Consider the following 18,936-nt stretch of genomic DNA (forward strand, 5'->3'; position numbering starts at 1 on the left):
AGCCCCCCTTACATCAGATGTGACACCAGAGCCCCCTTACATCAGATGTGACACCAGAGCCCCCCTTACATCAGATATGACACCAGAGCCCCTCTTACATCAGATATGACACCAGAGCCCCCCTTACATCAGATGTGACACCAGAGCCCCCCCTTACATCAGATATGACACCAGAGCCCCCCTTACATCAGATGTGACACCAGAGCCCCCCTTACATCAGATATGACATCAGAGTCACCCTTACATCAGATAAGACATTAGAGCCCCCCCTTACATCAGATGTGACACCAGAGCCCCTCTTTTATCAGATGTGACACCAGAGACCCCCTTACATCAGATGTGACACCAGAGCCTCCCTTACATCAGATGTGACACCAGAGCCCCCTTACATCAGATATGACACCAGAGCCCCCCTTACATCAGATATGACACCAGAGCCCTCTTTCCCCCTGTACTCACTGATAACTAACTGCAAAGAAGTTCCTCATTCTCTTTCCAGGCTCCACACACTCTGTGTTCGTTCCTCTGCAGTGCTGCTGAGACTTTTCAGTCAGTGCCACTCTCTATTGCCACCTGCAGGCTGGACGGAGGAGAACACCTAATCCTCTCTAGCTATGAACCATGATCCTATCTGAATAATGTGTCTGGTTTTCAGGGGGCTCAAAAATGGGCACATGATTCAAATCCCGAACTGTACGGGTGAATCCAGTACAGGTGGCAACCCTATCTCTTGGATACCATCAAGGATGAGATAGCAGCCCAAGATATACCCACTGAGCTAGAAAAGTTGATCATGTTTGTCATCCTCATTGACTCCAGCTTAAGAAAAAGAATTCTTTTTAAGGAGCGCTTGCGGAAGCCTCCTGTACATTTGTCTCCAAACTTTGCAGTCCCACCCTTGCCTCCCTCACCTCCCATGCCTCCTGATACCGAGTCGGTCTGTGAAGATGAACCCATGCACTTGGGCTTCACGTGTCTCTCTGTAGATGAGAGAACCCTTAGAAGGAGGGAGAGATTGTGCCTTTATTGTGGCCAGACAGGTCACTTTTTGAAGTCTTGTCCAACTCATCCAGGGAACGCGCAAACCTTGACGTCCTGTCACGGACAGACCTTAGGTGGCATTGTTTCATCCCCAGTTATCCAGAAGGGTAAGCCCCTGGTTTCGGTTACCCTTTCTTGGGCTGAGTCGTCCATCAAGATACAGGCTCTAATCGACTCTGGGGCTGCAAGCCTGTTCATTGATACTGCCTTTGTATCGAAGCACTCGATTCCGCTGCAGCTGCATGACACTCCACTTGCCATTGAGGCTCTTGACGGAAGACCTCTACAGCCTGCCCATGTGACTCATGAGACTGTTCCATTGTCCATGGCCGTAGGGGCTCTTCACCATGAGATAATCTAATTCCAAGTTATTTCCTCACCTAAGTTTACGTTGGTTATTGGTTATCCTTGGTTACAGAGGCACAACCCCTCTTTTGCTTGGCTCCATGCTGAGGTTCTCTCCTGGTTGCCACAATGCAGTAAGACATGCTTCCAGAAGGTAGCCAAGGTCCTGTGCACCTCTTCAATCTCCTCCCTGCCAGAGGAGTACCGCGATTTTAGCGATGTCTTTGACGAAGGTAAAGCCAGTAGTTTGCCTCCACACCTGTCATATGATTGCGCAATTGACCTTCAACCTGGTGCCATACCCCCTCGTGGCCCGGTTTACCCTTTGTCGGTCTTGGAGGATAAGGCCATGGAGGAGTATGTTACAGACGCACTTTCTTTTTTTTTTTTTTCGAAAATTCTTTTTATGCAGGCGCACTTTCTTGAGGTTTCATCCGCAAATCCTCATCTCCTGCTGGTGCTGGTTTCTTCTTTGTGAAGAAGAAGAGTGGTGAACTGAGACCTTGTAATGATTATAGGGTTCTTAATCATTTCACGATTAAGAATGCCTATCCGATTCCGTTGATTACGGAGTTATTTGACCGCCTCAAGGAAGCAATGGTTTTCACAAAGCTTGATTTGAGAGGGGCATACAATCTCATGAGGATTAAGGAGGGCGACGAGTGGAAAACTGCGTTTAATACCAGAACAGGCCATTATGAGTACCTTGTAACACCCCGGCAGTTTTCCAGGAATTTATTAACGATGTCCTCCGAGATTTGTTGCAGTTATGTCTGGTGGTTTATCTCGATGATATCCTGATATTTTCCAAGTCCCTGGAGAGCCACCACACAGATTTCTGTTCTCTCTTAGTTTCTGAATCACACGACAATCTCTATTGTAAATTGGAGAAGTGTGAATTCCATCATGAACAGGTTCAATTCCTGGGTTATGTCATTTCCACTGCTGGTTTTTTCGATGGACCCAGAGAAACTTTCTGCAGTCCTACAGTAGTCCCGACCCGTGGGTTTACATCCTCTGCAGCGCTTTCTTGGCTTTGCCAACTATTATCGGAAGTTTATTTGTAACTTCTCGTCTCTGGTCAAGCCCCTAACTGATATGACCAGAAAGGACGGTAACCCACAGAGTTGGTCTCCGGAGTCCATTAAGGCCTTTGAGATTCTCAAGGCTGCCTTTGTTTCTGCTTCTGTGTTGGCACATCTTGATCCTATGTTACCTTTTATCCTTGAGGTTGATGCTTCTGAGACTGGAGTTGGCACCCTTCTGTCTCAATGTCCTACCTCTGAGAGCACTATGCGTCCTTGTGGCTACTTTTGAAAGAAATTGTCACCTGCAGAGTGCAATTACGAGATTGGTGACAGAGAGCTGTTAGCGATCATTTTAGCCCTGAAAGAATGGAGACATCTCCTTGAATGTACCACTGTGCCGGTTCTCATTCTTACTGATCATAAGAAGCTCACATTCTTGTCTGAGGCTAAACACCTCTCTCCCAGAAGGGCACGATGACCTCTTTTCTTGTCTAGTTTCAACTACATTGTCTCATTACCCGGTACTAAGAATGTAAGGGCTGACGCTTTGTCACAACAATTTTTCTCCACTTTCAAGATGGAGTCGGTTCCAGTTTGATTCCTCCTCATTGTATTCTGGCTACGGTTCGCACCAGTCTCACTTCTCCTTTGGGTGACAAAATTCTTGCTACTCAGGTCCATGCTCCTCCTGAGAAACCTTGTGACCGCTGCTTTGTCCCAGAGAGTCTCCGTACTGCCGTGCTTCAGACTTACCATTCTTCCAAGGCTGCTAGCCACCCTGGGAAGAATCAACTCTTTTGGCCATTTCCCAACAATTCTGGTGGCCTAGTCTATGTGCTGATGTAACCGCCTTCGTAGCTGCCTGTTCTATGTGTGCTCAGAGTAAGACTCCATAACACCTTCCAATGGGCCTCCTACAACCCATACCCAATGGAGAAAGGCCCTGGACCCACCTGTCTATGGATTTCATTGTGGAGTTACCCAACTCCCAGGGCAACACAGCTATCCTTATGGTGGTTGATCGGTTATCGAAAATGTCCCATTGTATTCCACTTAAGAAGTTGCCCACTTCTAAGGAACTGGCTTCCATTTTTGCTCGGGAGATCTTTTGTTTACATGGGCTACCCAAGGTGATTGTCTCAGACAGGGGTAGTCAGTTTGTGTTTCGGTTCTGGTGAGCCTTTTGTGCACAGTTGGGAATTCAGCTTGCTTTCTCCTCTGCGTATCACCCGCAGTCTAATGGGGCCGCAGAACAAGCCAAACAGTCCTTGGAGCAATTTCTACATTGCTATATTTCTGACCATCATAACAACTGATCAGACCTCTTACTGTGGGCAGAGTTTGCTCACAATAGTGCCTTGAATTCTGCTTCCCGATTGTCCCCATTTATGGCAAACTGTGGTTTCCAACCTTCCATGTTGACTGATTCATTTGTTCTGCAGAGTATTCCAGCGTTAGAGGAACATCTCTGTGGCCTTCGTCCCACTTGGGCACAAGTCCAGGAGGCTTTGCGACATGCTAATGATAGGTACAGACTCCATGCTGACAGCAGGCAGGCAGCCTGCCTGCGCCTTCCTACCTGGTTGAACAAAATATTACAGCGCACACATGCAAAAAAGACATTTACCTCTTGCAAGGCTTATTTAAAACACCTAGACATTTTCAAAAAACATTATCAAAAAATATGGGGATTGTATCACACCATATTGCTATATGGTGCTTAAGCCCACTTACTGCGACAAAGTACCCCATGATTAGTGGGTCCTACACTATCCATAGACTGGGAGATCCTGCTTCTCTGAACCATGGGAGCAATACAATCCTCTATATGGGAGAACTGAGGTCTCCACCCATGACACAGGTGGACACTAGGGATGAGCTTCGAGTTCGAGTCGAACTCATGTTCGACTCGAACATTGGCTGTTCGCAAGTTCGCCGAACAGCGAACAATTTGGGGTGTTCGCGGCAAAATCGAATGCCGCGGAACACCCTTTAAAAGTCTATGAGAGAAATCAAAAGTGCTAATTTTAAAGGCTTATATGCAAGTTATTGTCATAAAAAGTGTTTGGGGACCTGGGTCCTGCCCCAGGGGACATGGATCAATGCAAAAAAAACTTTTAAAAATGGCCGTTTTTTCAGGAGCAGTGATTTTAATAATGCTTAAAGTCAAACAATAAAAGTGTAATATCCCTTTAAATTTCGTAGCTGGGGGGTGTCTATAGTATGCCTGTAAAGGACCGCATGTTTCCTGTGTTTAGAACAGTCTGACAGCAAAATGACATTTCAAAGGAAAAAAAGCCATTTAAAACTACTCGCGGCTATTGCATTGCCGGTCCGACAATACACATAGAAGTTCATTGATAAAAACGGCATGGGAATTCCCCACAGGGGAACCCCGAACCAGAATTTAAAAAAAAAATTGATGTGGGGGTCCCCCTAAATTCCATACCAGGCCCTTCAGGTCTGGTATGGATATTAAGGGGAACCCTGGACAATATTAAAAAAAAAATGACGTGGGGGTCCCCCTAAATTCCATACCAGACCCTTCAGGTCTGGTATGGATTTAAAGGGGAATCCCGCACCAAAAAAAAAAAAACGGCGTGGGGTCCCCCCAAAAATCCATACCAGACCCTTATCTGAGCACGCAACCTGGCAGGCCGCAGGAAAAGAGGGGGGGACGAGAGAGCACCCCCCTCCTGAACCATACCAGGCCACATGCCCTCAACATTGGGAGGGTGCTTTGGGGTAGCCCCCCAAAACACCTTGTCCCCATGTTGATGAGGACAAGGGCCTCATCCCCACAACCCTGGCCGGTGGTTGTGGGGGTCTGCGGGCGGGGGGCTTATCGGAATCTGGAAGCCCCCTTTAACAAGGGGACCCCCACATCCCGGCGCCCCCCCTGTGTGAAATGGTAAGGGGGTACTTGTACCTCTACCATTTCACTAAAAAACTGTCAAAAATGTTAAAAATGACAAGAGACAGTTTTTGACAATTCCTTTATTTAAATGCTTCTTTTTTCTTCCTTCATGTTAGAGACTCAGCAGACTTTGATCTTAAAGAGGTCTTCCGATGGCAGTTAAACTTGCCGTCCAATACCTCCAATGTCCCTCCCTTCCCTAAAGTTCCGGCCTTAACTAAAACAGCCTTGTCTCTCCCAAGTAAGCCCGTGAATACCTGTGCACAGGGTACTAGGGGTGGTTGAATTTCAACCCCTCCTCTGGGTCACCAAGGTAGGGGGTTTAGGGGGAAAGGTAGGGATATTGGTCGTGGGAACAGTCCATACCATCCCTCCACCTCTTATGTACATCAACAAGGAGACTGGAGTTATGGACAGGATCAGAATACTATTCTCAACGTTAGGAATCTTTATATGGGAGGTACCAAAGGGGGGGGGGTGGCACCCATAATCATGCCCCTTTAATGATGATTCTCAATATTTTAGTGAACCTATCCCAACATCAAATAGATTTACACCTCTGTAGGACAGAAGAGATGAACGGGAGGAAGTTTTTTTTGGGACTCTGGTCCTTCAATGGCAGGGACCGGATCAGTACACAACTATGGGAAGAGGGCAGGGGGGAAAAAGAAGAGAAAGAGAGGGAGAAGATCAGGAAGAAGAATTCAAAAGAAAAAGATACCAGTAGGTGCTGGGATTTTTAATCTCAGTAGTAATAATTTAATAGATGACAAACTTAAAGTGCTTGACAGAGGTTTAAAATTTGCCCTAATTTGGCTAATAAATCTGTGTTTAACACCCTCAATTCCGATAATAGGCATTTGGAGGTGTTCAAAAACATGGTTCTTAGTGAAGTAGAGGGGTTGAAACTTGGAAGGGTTCAGGACCCTTGACATATCAAAAAAGGAATAGCCTCATTGGAAAATTAAAAAAAAGTCGTGAATGGCCCTGCGGATAAAGTAGGAGGCCCTGTAGTGTTGAGTAAGTCTTTTAACGGGGATGAGATGGGGCGTTTGTTGGGTGATAGGGATACTTATCAACTTTTAAGACGTGACCCAATCTTTGATTAGAAAGAACAATTACATCTTATTGAAAGAGGAAAGGAAGAGAACATTCTTACAAAGAAGGATGCTCTGTATTTAGATCCCTTAGCGTGTCGAACACTGATTATTTATTGTTTACCTAAAATTCACAAGAATGCCCAATCAGCACCGAACAGACCTATAGTGTATGGCATTGAGTCGGTGTCCGCACGCTTGGGACAATATATTGATTTCTTCTTGAAACCCTTGGTGTCTGAAACAAAAGCTTATTTAAGAGATACTAAGCATATGATTCAAATATTAGAATTCATGATACTGTATGTGGACCTAGTAGTGTATTGGTTACAGCAGACATGAGTTCCCTCTACACTATTATAGAACATCATGATGCTGTATCTTCTGTAAAATGGGCCCTAAAGAATTCTTCTCTCTCACGCACACATAAATGTATATAGAATATAGAAATTACTTTTGGTATGATAGACAATTTTACCTTCAAGTTAAAGGAGTGGCGATGGGGGCTCGGTTTGCTCCCGGTATTGCTAATTTATTTATGGCACACTGGGAGGAGATTATATTTCAGAACCGTTCCCACCAGTTAAAAGGCTACAAGAGGCACATTGATGGTCTCTTTATGGTTTGGGAATTTGATTTAGACAGTCTTCAGCAGTCTTAACTCCAACAATAAAAACATTACCCTTTCCTGGAATGTTGACAAGGAGCGTATGGTCTTCCTAGACTCAGAAATTTTCAAGGAAGGGGGACCATTTTGGGACTCATACCTATTTTAAGCCCAAATACAGAAATGGGTATATCCATTGTGATAGCTGTCACCATAAGACGTGGATCTGTAACATTCCGAAGGGACAATTTGTTCGCATTAGAAGGAATTGCTCCACTCCACAAGTGATTTTAACTCCCAGTCTCAAGTTTTAGTTGAGAGGTTTATCGATCGAGAAAGGTTATCAGAAGAATTTTTTGGAGGAAGAAAGAGATAAAGTTCGCCAATTGGACAGGAACCTCTTAGTGTCAGGTCCCAAGGTTATTGAGGAACAAAAACATGAGTTTAAGGTGGTGTTAGATTATAACTCACGACATAAGAAGCTTGAGAAAATAATAATTAAACATTGGGGAATCTTGTTGAGGGATCGCACTCTGGGACAGGTCCTCCCTGCATGCCCCCAATTTATTTATCAAAGGGCTCCAACTCTCAGGGATCTAGTGGCCCCTGGTGTAGTGGGCCCCCTGTGATTAAAGAAAATCATTTATTAAAGTTTTTGTTTGGTTTCTATGCGTGCGGGCGCTGTTCGGCATGTAGACACTCCCGTAACAACATAAAAAAACAAAGAATTTTCTTCCTCAGTTACAAATAGAAAATACAAGATCAAGGACCTTATTACATGTAGCACTGAGTCTACATGTTGGAGTATGACTGTGGTTTTCAATATGTTGGCCGGACCAAAAGGGCCTTAAGTGTACGCATAGGCGAACATGTTAATAACATCAAAAAAGGCCTTAGGTTCCACAGTGTGTCCAAACATTTTAGGCAACATCATGGTAGGGTTCCTAAGTGTCTTAAGTTCTATGGGATTGAAAAAGTTAGTAAGCACTGGAGGGGGGGTAATTTTGTCTGGCACCTCAGTCAAAGGGAGTCTTATTGGATTTTTGAGACTAAAGTTCTTGTGCCCTTGGGATTAAATGTTGAGTTTGATCTCAATTATTTTATATCAGATTGGTAGAGTGAGTATTAATTCATTTTTTAGAGTTCTCTCCTTTTCTTGTTTATGGAATTAAGGTTTTATATTATATTATTAATATGTATTATTTTTAATGGGATATTGTAACAGATGGCTGCGGTTGATGTTAATAATGAATTTTCGCTTTGCTTTGCTCTATAGGAGAACGAGTAGTGATTAGAGGTGCGCATCTTCACTGGTCTCACGATTCGATTCGATTCGATTCTGCGATGCATCACAATTACCGACGAGCTCCCACTTCCGCTTGGGCCGCCTAGGTGGCCCTTCCTCCCTGCAATCTTCTGGGACACATCACAGGTCCCAGAAGATTGCCCAGCTATGCAGGACAGTGCAGTGAGACATGCGCACCCGGCTGTGAAGCTGCAAGCTGCCCACAGTAGTATTGCCAGCACTGTGGACAGGTGGGGGAGAGGAGGGAGGGTTTGGGTGGCCACGTCACTGGATTGTGGGACAGGTGAGTGTCTTTATTAAATGTCAGAAGATACACTTTTTTTGTAGCTGCTGACTTTTAATGAACAAAAAATTGACTGGAACTCCGCTTTGAATTAAAAATAACTTCACTCTCTTAAAAAGTGCACTAATCCGGTGCACTACAGGGTACAGGCATTCACACACACTACTGCTTGGAGGCCAGGAGAGATTACAATCCACAGTTGACAAACAGCCCTGTGAAGTTCCCTGTACTGTCTCTGTGCTGACAGTTCCCTGGCTTTCCTGTTTGCACCTTCCAGCACACTAGGAGTTACCACAGTGGAATGTGCAAAGGGGTAGCCAGGGAACTGTCAGCACAGAGCGTGTACGAGGTATAGAGTACAAACACATTTGTACTCTACTTACTCCTCTCTCCTCTCACGTTTCTCCTGACAGTCAGTGGGCAGGGCTGAGAATTCTCTGCTGATGTCAGTAGAAACGTGAGAGGAGAGAGGAGAGAGGCGGGCCAGGCAGTCACATGAGCAGCATGTATTGTACACAGACTGAGAAATGAGGTATTAAGCTGAATATTTTTTAAAAAGCACATACAGCGGGGCACTTCATTGATTGTAACACGGGATTTATTAAAACACAGTAATTTTAACAACTTTACACTCTGAGCGCTCTCCTGGGAGGGGTGGGGCAAGTCGGGATGACATCACCCGGCAATTGATTTTTCCAGTCGGATGCATCGATGCCGCATCAGGGACACCTGAATCATGATGCATCGATGCAGCGATAAATTTCAGCACTCCTGGTAGTGATACATCTGGGCTGACATTGCTCTCTAATTAATATTATTAGAAGTTTTATTGTTTATTAAACCTCTAGCATCACTGCAGAGTAATCTCAGCTTCCGGTCAGTTTAGACGGAATCTACATGAACCAGACAGCCGCAGAGGCATAAACATTAGCGTTTCTATAACAACACTCTCTCTTTAATATCCCCTGGGTGATGCCGTGGCTCCACCCCGCTGACGAAGTCCTGTAGGACGTAATGCATATGGGAGGAGGAGCCACATTCTGCTGACGTCACCCGCTGCCATCTGATCGGATCGTTTTATACCGAAAGCCGCCCGGCGGTATTTTTAAAGGCTGTACACAAGACGAAGGATCTTGTAAGTTGAATTTTAATAAAAGCGTGTCCACACACTAATACAGAGAGAACTTAGATTTAATTTCTTAAAGTTTTCATGACACCGGGATAACGTTTTTAACATCTGCCTTTTCTTCCTCCCCTTGTAAGTGGGAAACGGCGTGTTTGACATTCTGTGGTGACAGAGGTCAACATATTGAGGCGAGATAAGCAGTATTAGTGTCGGTGATGGGCTCTCTCGCACAAGGAGTCTAGTGTGTTCTATCATCCCGAGTTTCCAGCACAGGGATTCTCATATGAACTTTCTGCTGTGTGCTTTTGTTTCCCTTTTCAGATATGGACATTATTATTACATGATTTTATATGCACTGCACCTTATTTTGTTTATTTGAGTGTATGAGAATGACCTCAGGTATTAGTAGGAAACCATGAGGGAAACTAAGGGGTCTACTTCTAGAAAATGCATTGGATGAATGTGACAATCATTCATCCAGCCATTACAAATTCTGGCCATAATGTAGCAAAGTGATTTCCTATGATTGCCAGCTCCATGTAGTGACCATAATGGGGTATTTGTCCTGACATACCTCTATTGGTACAAATATCACAAAACTGCATTATGACCACTAGGTGGAGCCAAGGAAATCAGTGTATGAAATCAAATACATTCAATATTTATCACAGCTGGGCAAATACTACAAATAATGATCACATTCATTCAACATTTTTTTTTAAACTCACACCACAAAGTGTACTCAGCCAATGAAAGGTAATGACCTAATTTTTATTTTTCTACTGCTATCAATGGCCAACACAGTACAACACTTCATCCATGTCTTTGGTGATCTCTGATCTCCTTATATACTCAGGAATGTACAATTCCTATCGCCTGACACCCGGCAAATGCAGTTCTGAGGGCTGGACAGGTAATTTGTTTTAACATTTAGCCCCGCAGGGGCCGGATAGAAACATTCGGGGGGCTAAGTTGTTACCCAAATGCTTCCACATCCCCCCAGTAAAGTGCCCACACTGGGAGCATGCACCCACTATGTATCCCAGGCTCCTCTTGCCCATCTGGGACCCGGACCAGCATAGCGGGTGATGATGGGTAGAGGGGAGGGAGGAGAGAGGACACACATCCGCTCTCCTCCCCTTCTTGTTCCTGACCCGGAAGTGATATGTATGATGTCACCTCCGGGTCCCCATTGAGAGTTTCCCCGCCATCAAGGCCGGGAAAGAATATAATGCAGTGTGATCTGTATTACATTACATTCAGTGGAGCAAAGGGGAGACATTGGGGGTCTTTTAGACCCTGGATGTCTCATTAAAGAGAACCTGTCACCAAAAAATCAACACATAGAGGACTTTTTGTGCTCTATGTGATGAAAAAAAACCTTAAAGTTAAGTAAATGTGTTTTAATTGTACAAAATTAAAGTTAAACCCAGGCATATAAACCCCCCAAAAATTTGAGACCCCACCCCCACATAAACTCACACATTGGGGCACCTACGCCTGAAAATGTTGATTGCTATACTCATGTTACATATTGCCACTCACACCAGAATGAGAGCAATAATTCTATCGCCAGACCTCCTCCGTAACACTAATCTAATGACCTATAGGAGGCTTTTAAAGCATCTCCTATAGAAAATATAGGGTACTGAAGTTTGTCACCATTTCACAGGTACACACAAATTTAAGGTTTGACATGTTGGGTATCTATTTACTCGGTGCAACCTCGGCTTTTATATTTTACCAAAACATTGTGTAATTTATTGTGTTTTTGAGCCCCTAAAATGAACTTTAGTGGGTTTTTTACTGAAATTTTGCGTTTCCTAGACTTTTGCGGTAATATCTTGTGACATAAAAAAATTGGAACTACCGCTATTTTATTCTCTAGGGTGTCTGCTCTCAGAAAATGTATCATATTTTGGGGGTTTTATAGAATCTTCAGGCCCAAAATAATTTTTTAACTCCTTCCCGCCTGGCCAATAGCAGAATGACGGCCAGGGTTCCATTATCCTTAATGGACGTCATATGATGGCCAGAAGAATAAGCCGCTCGGGGGTGCGATGATCTGTGGAGCACATGGTAAAGAGCCTATCAAATCATTGTAATAAGGAAGTTCCGGTTATCAGCTTTCCTTTATTCATGCTGATAAGGCGCGAGTAGAGAGCCAATCAGCGGATCCCCTGACAGGGGAGGATCAGCATTGATTATCAGTACAGGCCCATCAGCGATGATCACTAGTGATGACCACCAGTGATGCCCAGCAGTTCCTGCCTGTGCCCACCAGGTATGCCAATCAGTGCCTATGAGGGATGCTTGTCAGTACCTCCTCATCAGTGCCACCCATCAGTGCTGCATATTAGTGCCTCCTCATCAGTGCCCATCAGTGAAGGAGAAAACTTACTTATTTACAAAATTTTATTACAGAAACAAAGAAAAACTTTTCTTTTTTTAAAAAATTTTATCTTTTTTTTATTTGTAGCACAAAAATAAAACCCCAGTGATGATCAAATACCACCAAAAGAAAGCTCTATTTGTGGGTAAAAATAGATAAAAATGTCATATGGGTACAGTGTTACATGACTGCGCAATTGTCATTCAAAGTGTGAGAGCGCTGGAAGATGAAAATTGGCCTGGGCAGGAAGGGGGTGAAGTGTCCGGTATTGAAGGGGTAAACATGTGGCAAAAAAGTGCAAAACCGGCTCTGGCAGTGAAAGGGTTAAAGGTAACGTTCACCTTCGGGAACATGTTATCTGTTCCTGTTGCGGCTCAGCGATCCGAGTCCTCTGTGTGACAGCAGTGCAGGGAGAAGTTCCCCGTACTGGCTGTCACTTTATGAAAAGAGTGCGGCCGTGCCATTCATTCACAGAGTTCTGTCCTTTTGCCGATGTCGGCTTGTAGTTTTCAGTGAACTCCCACACCTCTGCTGAGCTCTCTGGTAGATGAGGGACAAGGAGATTGTCATAAGGGACAAGGAGATTGTCATAAGGGACAAGGAGATTGGGACCCCAATTTAGTCCCTTGGACAAGTTGTTTTTTCACAAAATGTCCACCCCCCTGGAACTGTTTCTTACATGATGAAGATCAGCCATGGAGTATACCTGAGGTGTATATCAGGGTGTGCTTCTTCCCCACATGAGAGCCATGATGTCCAGCAACATTCATATAGAAGACATTTCCCACACTCAAGCCACTAATACACCTCGAGGGTAATGTGGGATCCCTGATATACAGGAAGATAGGACTTCAGTGAGGAACAATTCTCTCACTCAGGACAGGGAAGTGGCTTTTCCCCCGTGTGAAATCTCTGATGTTTGTAAAGACTGGACTTCTGTGAAAAACATTTCCCGCACTCAGGACAGGAATACGGCTTCTCCCCTGAATGAGATCTCTGATGTCTGTAAATATCGGACTTCATTGAAAAACATTTCCCGCACTCAGGACAGGAATACGGCTTCTCCCCTGTGTGAGATCTCTGATGTGTGTAAAAATTGGACTTCTGTGAAAAACATTTGCCACACTCAGGACAGGAGTACGGCTTCTCCCCCGTGTGATATCTCTTGTGTTTATAAAGATTGGACTTCTGTGAAAAACATTTCCCGCACTCAGGACATGAATACGGCTTCTCCCCCGTGTGAGATCTCTGATGTGTGTCAAGATGCGACTTCACTGTAAAGCATTTCCCGCACTCAAGACAGGAATACGGCTTCTCCCCCGTGTGAGATCTCTGATGTGTGCCAAGACTGGACTTCACTGAAAAACATTTCCCGCACTCTGGACAGGAATACGGCTTCTCCCCCATGTGAGATCTCTGATGTGTGTCAAGACTGGACTTCTGTGAAAAACATTTCCCACACTCAGGACAGGAAAATGGCTTCTCCCCCGTGTGAGATCTCTGATGTGTGTTAAGATCGGACTTCTGTGAAAAACATTTCCCGCACTCAGGACAGGAATATGGCTTCTCCCCCGTGTGTGATCTCTGATGTCTGTAAAGATGAGACTTCACTGAAAAACTTTTCCCACAATCAGGACAGGAATATGGCTTCTCCCCCGTGTGTGATCTCTGATGTCTGTAAAGATGAGACTTCATTGAAAAACTTTTCCCACACTCAGGACAGGAATATGGCTTCTCTCCTGTGTGAGATCTTATATGCACATTAAGATAGGCTTTAAATTGGAAACACTTCCCGCACTCAGTACAGGAAAACCTCTTATCTGTTGGAAGGATGGCACTGTCCCTCACAGTCTGAGGTTCCTCAGGATAAGAGGAATGCGATGGTCCATCTACACTGTGTGGTGCCGGATGGACATTTGAGGTAGCCGGGTTTTCTCCTGGACTATACTGTGTGATGTCCTCATCTTCTACTTTACAATCTGGAGACAAAGTGAGACAATCCTCTGAGGTTTTCCTCATCTCCAGTCCATCTACTAAAATAGAAATACAAGGATTATTACTAGACATGAGCAGATTGGTTCCCCTAAACCAGGACTCCGCCCACATCAGGCAGCTTTGTCTCTGAGGATCTTACAATTCCCCCCTCAAGGTAACTAGTAAATGGGTCCACTGTAGGGCTGCAACTAATGTTTATTTTCATAATTGATTAGTTGACCAATTATTGTTTTGACTAATTGGATAAAAACCTCAAAAAAAAGGCTGATGTATATTTTGATAATATGATAGGAGAGCAGGGGGAATAGAAATCTTTTATATTAGTTTTATATTAACGTAGTAGTAAAGGCTGGGCCTTTTTTATGGATATAATAATTTTATAAATAATGCACAATACTAGTAAACTTCTACTTTATGTAATAGTAATGCCTTCTATTACCTCCAGTCTATCAGCCTCCACCTTCTCTGGGGTCAGATGCTGATCTTCCCTACACCGAGCCCTTAAAGTCATTGTAAACACTAACCTTGTAACACTAACGAGTTACAGCGAAAGCAAGCAACACGAGTGTGTGCCTCTTAAAGTGGAGTTTCAGTCTAAAAATTATTTTAGCATTTTTCAGCTCAATTAAAAAAGATTAATATCATTTGGAAAAAAAAAATTTTATACTCACCTCTTAATGCCTGTTGCTAGGGGGTCCCTCGTAATCTGCCTTCTTACTCACCTCAGCTCCTTACATCACTTCCCTCTGTGCCCTTGACACCGGAGGAAGATCACCTCTCCCCCGCCCTCTAGGCAATCATCTGGGACATGTCACAGGTCCTAGATGATTGCGCGGCCAGTCATGGCGTGCAGCGAGGCTCGCGCATGCGCAGTGGGTGCCTGGCTGTGAAGCCACAGCTGGACGCCCACAGTTACAATGCCGGCGCCGCAGAGCAGAGGGGGAGACAAGTGGGGCTTCGATCCCCCGCATCGCTGGACCCTGGGACAGGTCAGTGTCCGATTATTAAAAGTCAGCAGCTGCAGTATTTGTAGCTGCTGACTTTTAATTTTTTTTTTTTTTTTAAGTGGAACTCCGCTTTAACAAGTCGTGCCAGCAGGTGGTGCTGTTGTACTGCTGGCGCGAGAAAAAAACAAGTGTAGTGTGCAGCGTGGTGTGTGTGGGAGCTGTGGACCAGACCGACCGAACCGGATTGCCCACTGAGACCGAGAGAGGTGGCGGGCAACTGAGAGTGACGACAGGCTGCTGCTGTCCGGACCATCAGAATTGGAGGAGGGGGAGACCGGGAGTGACTAAGGACTGTGCCACTCTGACAGAGGAGGCGGGACATCACTAATGGAGCAGGGAAGGAGTTGGAAGGTTCTGAGTTTATTCTTCTCCTCAGTCTTCATGAGGGAAATGGAGGGATTCCGTAACCAAGTCTGCAATGTTTATCTTCATAAAGCATCACAGGAAGCACCCTCATGGCTAACAGAGGATAAAATTAGAAGTAGACTTGAAAAACTTAACATTATCAAGTCACTGGGACCAAATGGTTTGCACCCGAGGGTCCTTAAGGAACTCAGTCAAGTGATAGGCAGACCATTGTTCCTAATTTTTATAGACAGTTTACTGACTGGAATGGTACCAGCTGATTGGAGGAAAGTCAATGTAGCACCAATATTTAAAAAAGGACCAAGTTACATCCCTGGAAATTACAGACCAGTTAGCCTAACATCAATAGTATGTAAACTCTTGGAGGGGATGATGAGGGACTATATACAAGATTTTAGTAATGAGAACGGTATCATTAGCAGTAATCAGCATGGATTCATGAAGAATCATTCTTGCCAAACCAATCTATTAACCTTCTATGAGGAGGTGAGTTTTCATCTAGATAAAGGAAGGCCCGTAGACATGGTGTATCTGGATTTTGCAAAAGCATTTGATACAGTTCCCCATAAACGTTTACTGTACAAAATAAGGTCCGTTGGCATGGACCATAGGGTGAGTACATGGATTGAAAACTGGCTACAAGGGCGAGTTCAGAGGGTGGTGATAAATGGGGAGTACTCAGAATGGTCAGAGGTGGGTAGTGGGGTCCCCCCAGGGTTCTGTCCTGGGACCAATCCTTTTAAATCTGTTCATAAACGACATGGAGGATGGGGTAAACAGTCCAATCTCTGTATTTGCGGACAATACTAATCGAAGCAGGGCAATAACTTCTCCGCAGGATGTGGAAACCTTGCAAGAAGATCTGAACAAATTAATGACGTGGGCAACTACATGGCAGATGAGGTTCAATGTTGAAAAGTGTAAAATAATGAATTTGGGTGGCAAAAATATGAATGCAATCTATACACTGGGGGGAGAACCTCTGGGGGAATCTAGGATGGAAAAGGACCTGGGGGTCTTAGTAGATGATAGGCTCAGCAATGGGATGCAATGCCAAGCTGCTGCTAACAAAGCAAACAGAATATTGGCATGTATTAAAAAGGGGATCAGCTCCAGAGATAAAACGATAATTCTCCTACTCTACAAGATTCTGGTCCGGCCACACCTAGAGTATACTGTCCAGTTCTGGGCACCAGTCCTCAGGAAGGATGTACTGGAAATGGAGCGAGTACAAAAAAGGGCAACAAAGCTAATAAAGGGTCTGGAGGACCTTAGTTATGAGGAAAGACGGCAAGCACTGAATTTATTCTCTCTGGAGAAGAGACGCTTGAGAGGGGATATGATTTCAATGTACAAATATCGTACTGGTGACCCCACAATAGGGAGAAAACGTTTCCGTGGAAGGTATAGTAACACCTATAGTGAAAATGAACATTTTGCTGCCAGCTGAACCCCAGATGCTCCATAAATCCAGTCTAGATACATAAATTGTGTCTGCAGCACAGAGAAGGAAGATTATCCAAGAGAAATACAGGAATACAGGACGGGGAACACAGCTCAGGAAAGTGACCAGGGTATTACAGGCTGATATCACCCAGTCCCTGCCCTACTCTGGACCAATCAGTGAGCAGTATGGGTGGAGGAATGTATTTAGTGTTAATGATCCACCTGTGCTGATCTCTGTAGGAGTGTCCTCCTCTATAAATGTCCCCGTTATTCCATCCTCCTTCATAGACTGCTGATCATCCCCTATATACCTCTCTTCTTCTTCTCCTTTAACCTCAAATTCTATATCGATTGAATCTCCACTCTAAATCAAGAAAATGAGAGTGAATATCATCTGTAAAATATAAGCTTTAATATTATAATATGACATATAAAATCCACACATTGTCTCTATAAGTGTATTTTATAACCTCCGTCCCACCAACCTTGTAACAGTGAGGGATGGTGTGACCTTCCTGTGTGGAATCCCGGGAATACAGAGGATGGGGACATCTCTCTGATGGGTTTCTGTAGCTGGATGACTCCACCATGGTGTCCTGGTACAGATCTTTCTGTTCTTTTAGATACTCTGACTCCTCCATCACCCCATCCTTATCATCCTCCTCTTTTATCTCCTCTTTAACCTCAACTTTAGAATCTCTCAGGTTTACACTCTGAATATAGAATAAAAAATTACATCAATTGTAACACTGCAGATAATGTACAGATCCTAATGATACTATCAGTGATTGTTCCTCATCTACCTGATGATGGTGAGAGATGGTGTGACCTTCCTGTGTGGAATTCCGGGAATACAGAGGACGGGGACATCTCTCTGGTGGGTTTCCATTACTGGATCCATCTGTAGAAAACACACACACTGACTGAATACATTGTTTCTATGTGTTTATCAGATGATGGGGGATCTAGGTGGACCCTCCGTACTGCTCTTTCCTTTACAATAAAGTCTCCTCTTACCCGGTGATGTGAGGGGCGGCTGATTGTCCATCATGACGTCCTTGTAGAGATCCTTGTGTCCTTCTAAATACTCCCACTCCTCCATGGAGAAATAGACAGTGACATCCTGACACCTTATAGGAACCTGACACACACAATGATACAGTCACCATCCAGACACATCCCTTGTCTGTTACTGGATAATGTCCCAGAATTCCCAGCACCGCTCACCTCTCCTCCATGATCTCTCTGGTGACTTCTAGAATCTTCTTTTTAATCCTATATTCTATCAGGGAGGGAGGTGGAGGCAACGTGATGGTCATATGATCTCCAGACTTCACAGGAGGAAAACTCTAGATCTGAACACAAATAGTAAAATCAAATGATATTCCCAGAATCCTCCTCACCTCACCATTCAGGTCTCCATTTTATTAAAGCCCCATTTCAGGCTGAGGTATAATTTACCCACACAGGACCACCACACTATGCAGGTATAAAAACGTGTTGCAGGCATTCTAATGTCATTACATATAATGCAAGACCAACAGTCCCACTTTGTTAGTGAGGATGACAAGGGTCCGCCCACATCCTAAGAGCTTCAGTAAAAAAAGCCAGATGGAGGGACATTGGGAGGAGGAGCTGTGAGGTCAGTGTGATGTCATAGGACATATAATGGATGAAGAGACTTTTAGAGAGGGAGATTTGAGGGGCCCTCTATATGAGGCTCCTGTGCAAACCAAATCATTGTTCCTGGGTGTGTCCTACCCAGTGGTGGAATTATCAGGGTCGCAGCAGTTGCACTTGTGACTGGGCCCTGGAGTACCGCCACATCAGATGGGCCCTCCCGCCCATCTGCCAGTGTGAGGGGCCCACCTGTCTATTCTGGCTGTGCTACTGAGGCCCTCCTGACCATTCTTTCGTTCTGCCATGGGGGGGGGGGGCTTTCGTCCGTTGAGGGGAGAGAAGGCAGAGCTGAGACTCTGA

The 18,936-nt window shown here is 44.6% G+C and overlaps 2 protein-coding genes across 2 annotated transcripts in view; one reads left to right on the forward strand and one right to left on the reverse strand.

Moving 5' to 3' along the window:
• LOC141121732 (uncharacterized) overlaps nucleotides 1–18,936 on the forward strand; it is a 92,444-nt gene that overhangs the window by 29,608 nt on the left and 43,900 nt on the right. The gene's annotated exons all lie outside the window — the stretch shown is intronic.
• LOC141121695 (uncharacterized) lies at nucleotides 12,226–17,527 on the reverse strand. Its single transcript, XM_073611404.1, has 3 exons — nucleotides 17,442–17,527; nucleotides 17,268–17,320; nucleotides 12,226–14,175 (listed from the first exon to the last, which is right to left on the reverse strand). Exon 3 carries the CDS (start codon nucleotides 14,159–14,161, stop codon nucleotides 13,013–13,015), a length of 1,149 nt encoding a protein of 382 aa, XP_073467505.1. The 5' UTR covers nucleotides 14,162–14,175; nucleotides 17,268–17,320; nucleotides 17,442–17,527; the 3' UTR covers nucleotides 12,226–13,012.

This window comes from Aquarana catesbeiana, unplaced genomic scaffold (assembly GCF_042186555.1).
Source record: "Aquarana catesbeiana isolate 2022-GZ unplaced genomic scaffold, ASM4218655v1 unanchor228, whole genome shotgun sequence".
Classification (NCBI taxonomy): Eukaryota; Metazoa; Chordata; class Amphibia; order Anura; family Ranidae; genus Aquarana; species Aquarana catesbeiana.

What these genes read in the sequence shown, in the direction of transcription:
- LOC141121695 (XM_073611404.1), bottom strand. Translation starts at nt 14,161, where the DNA reads ATGAGGAAAACCTCAGAGGATTGTCTCACTTTGTCTCCAGATTGTAAA.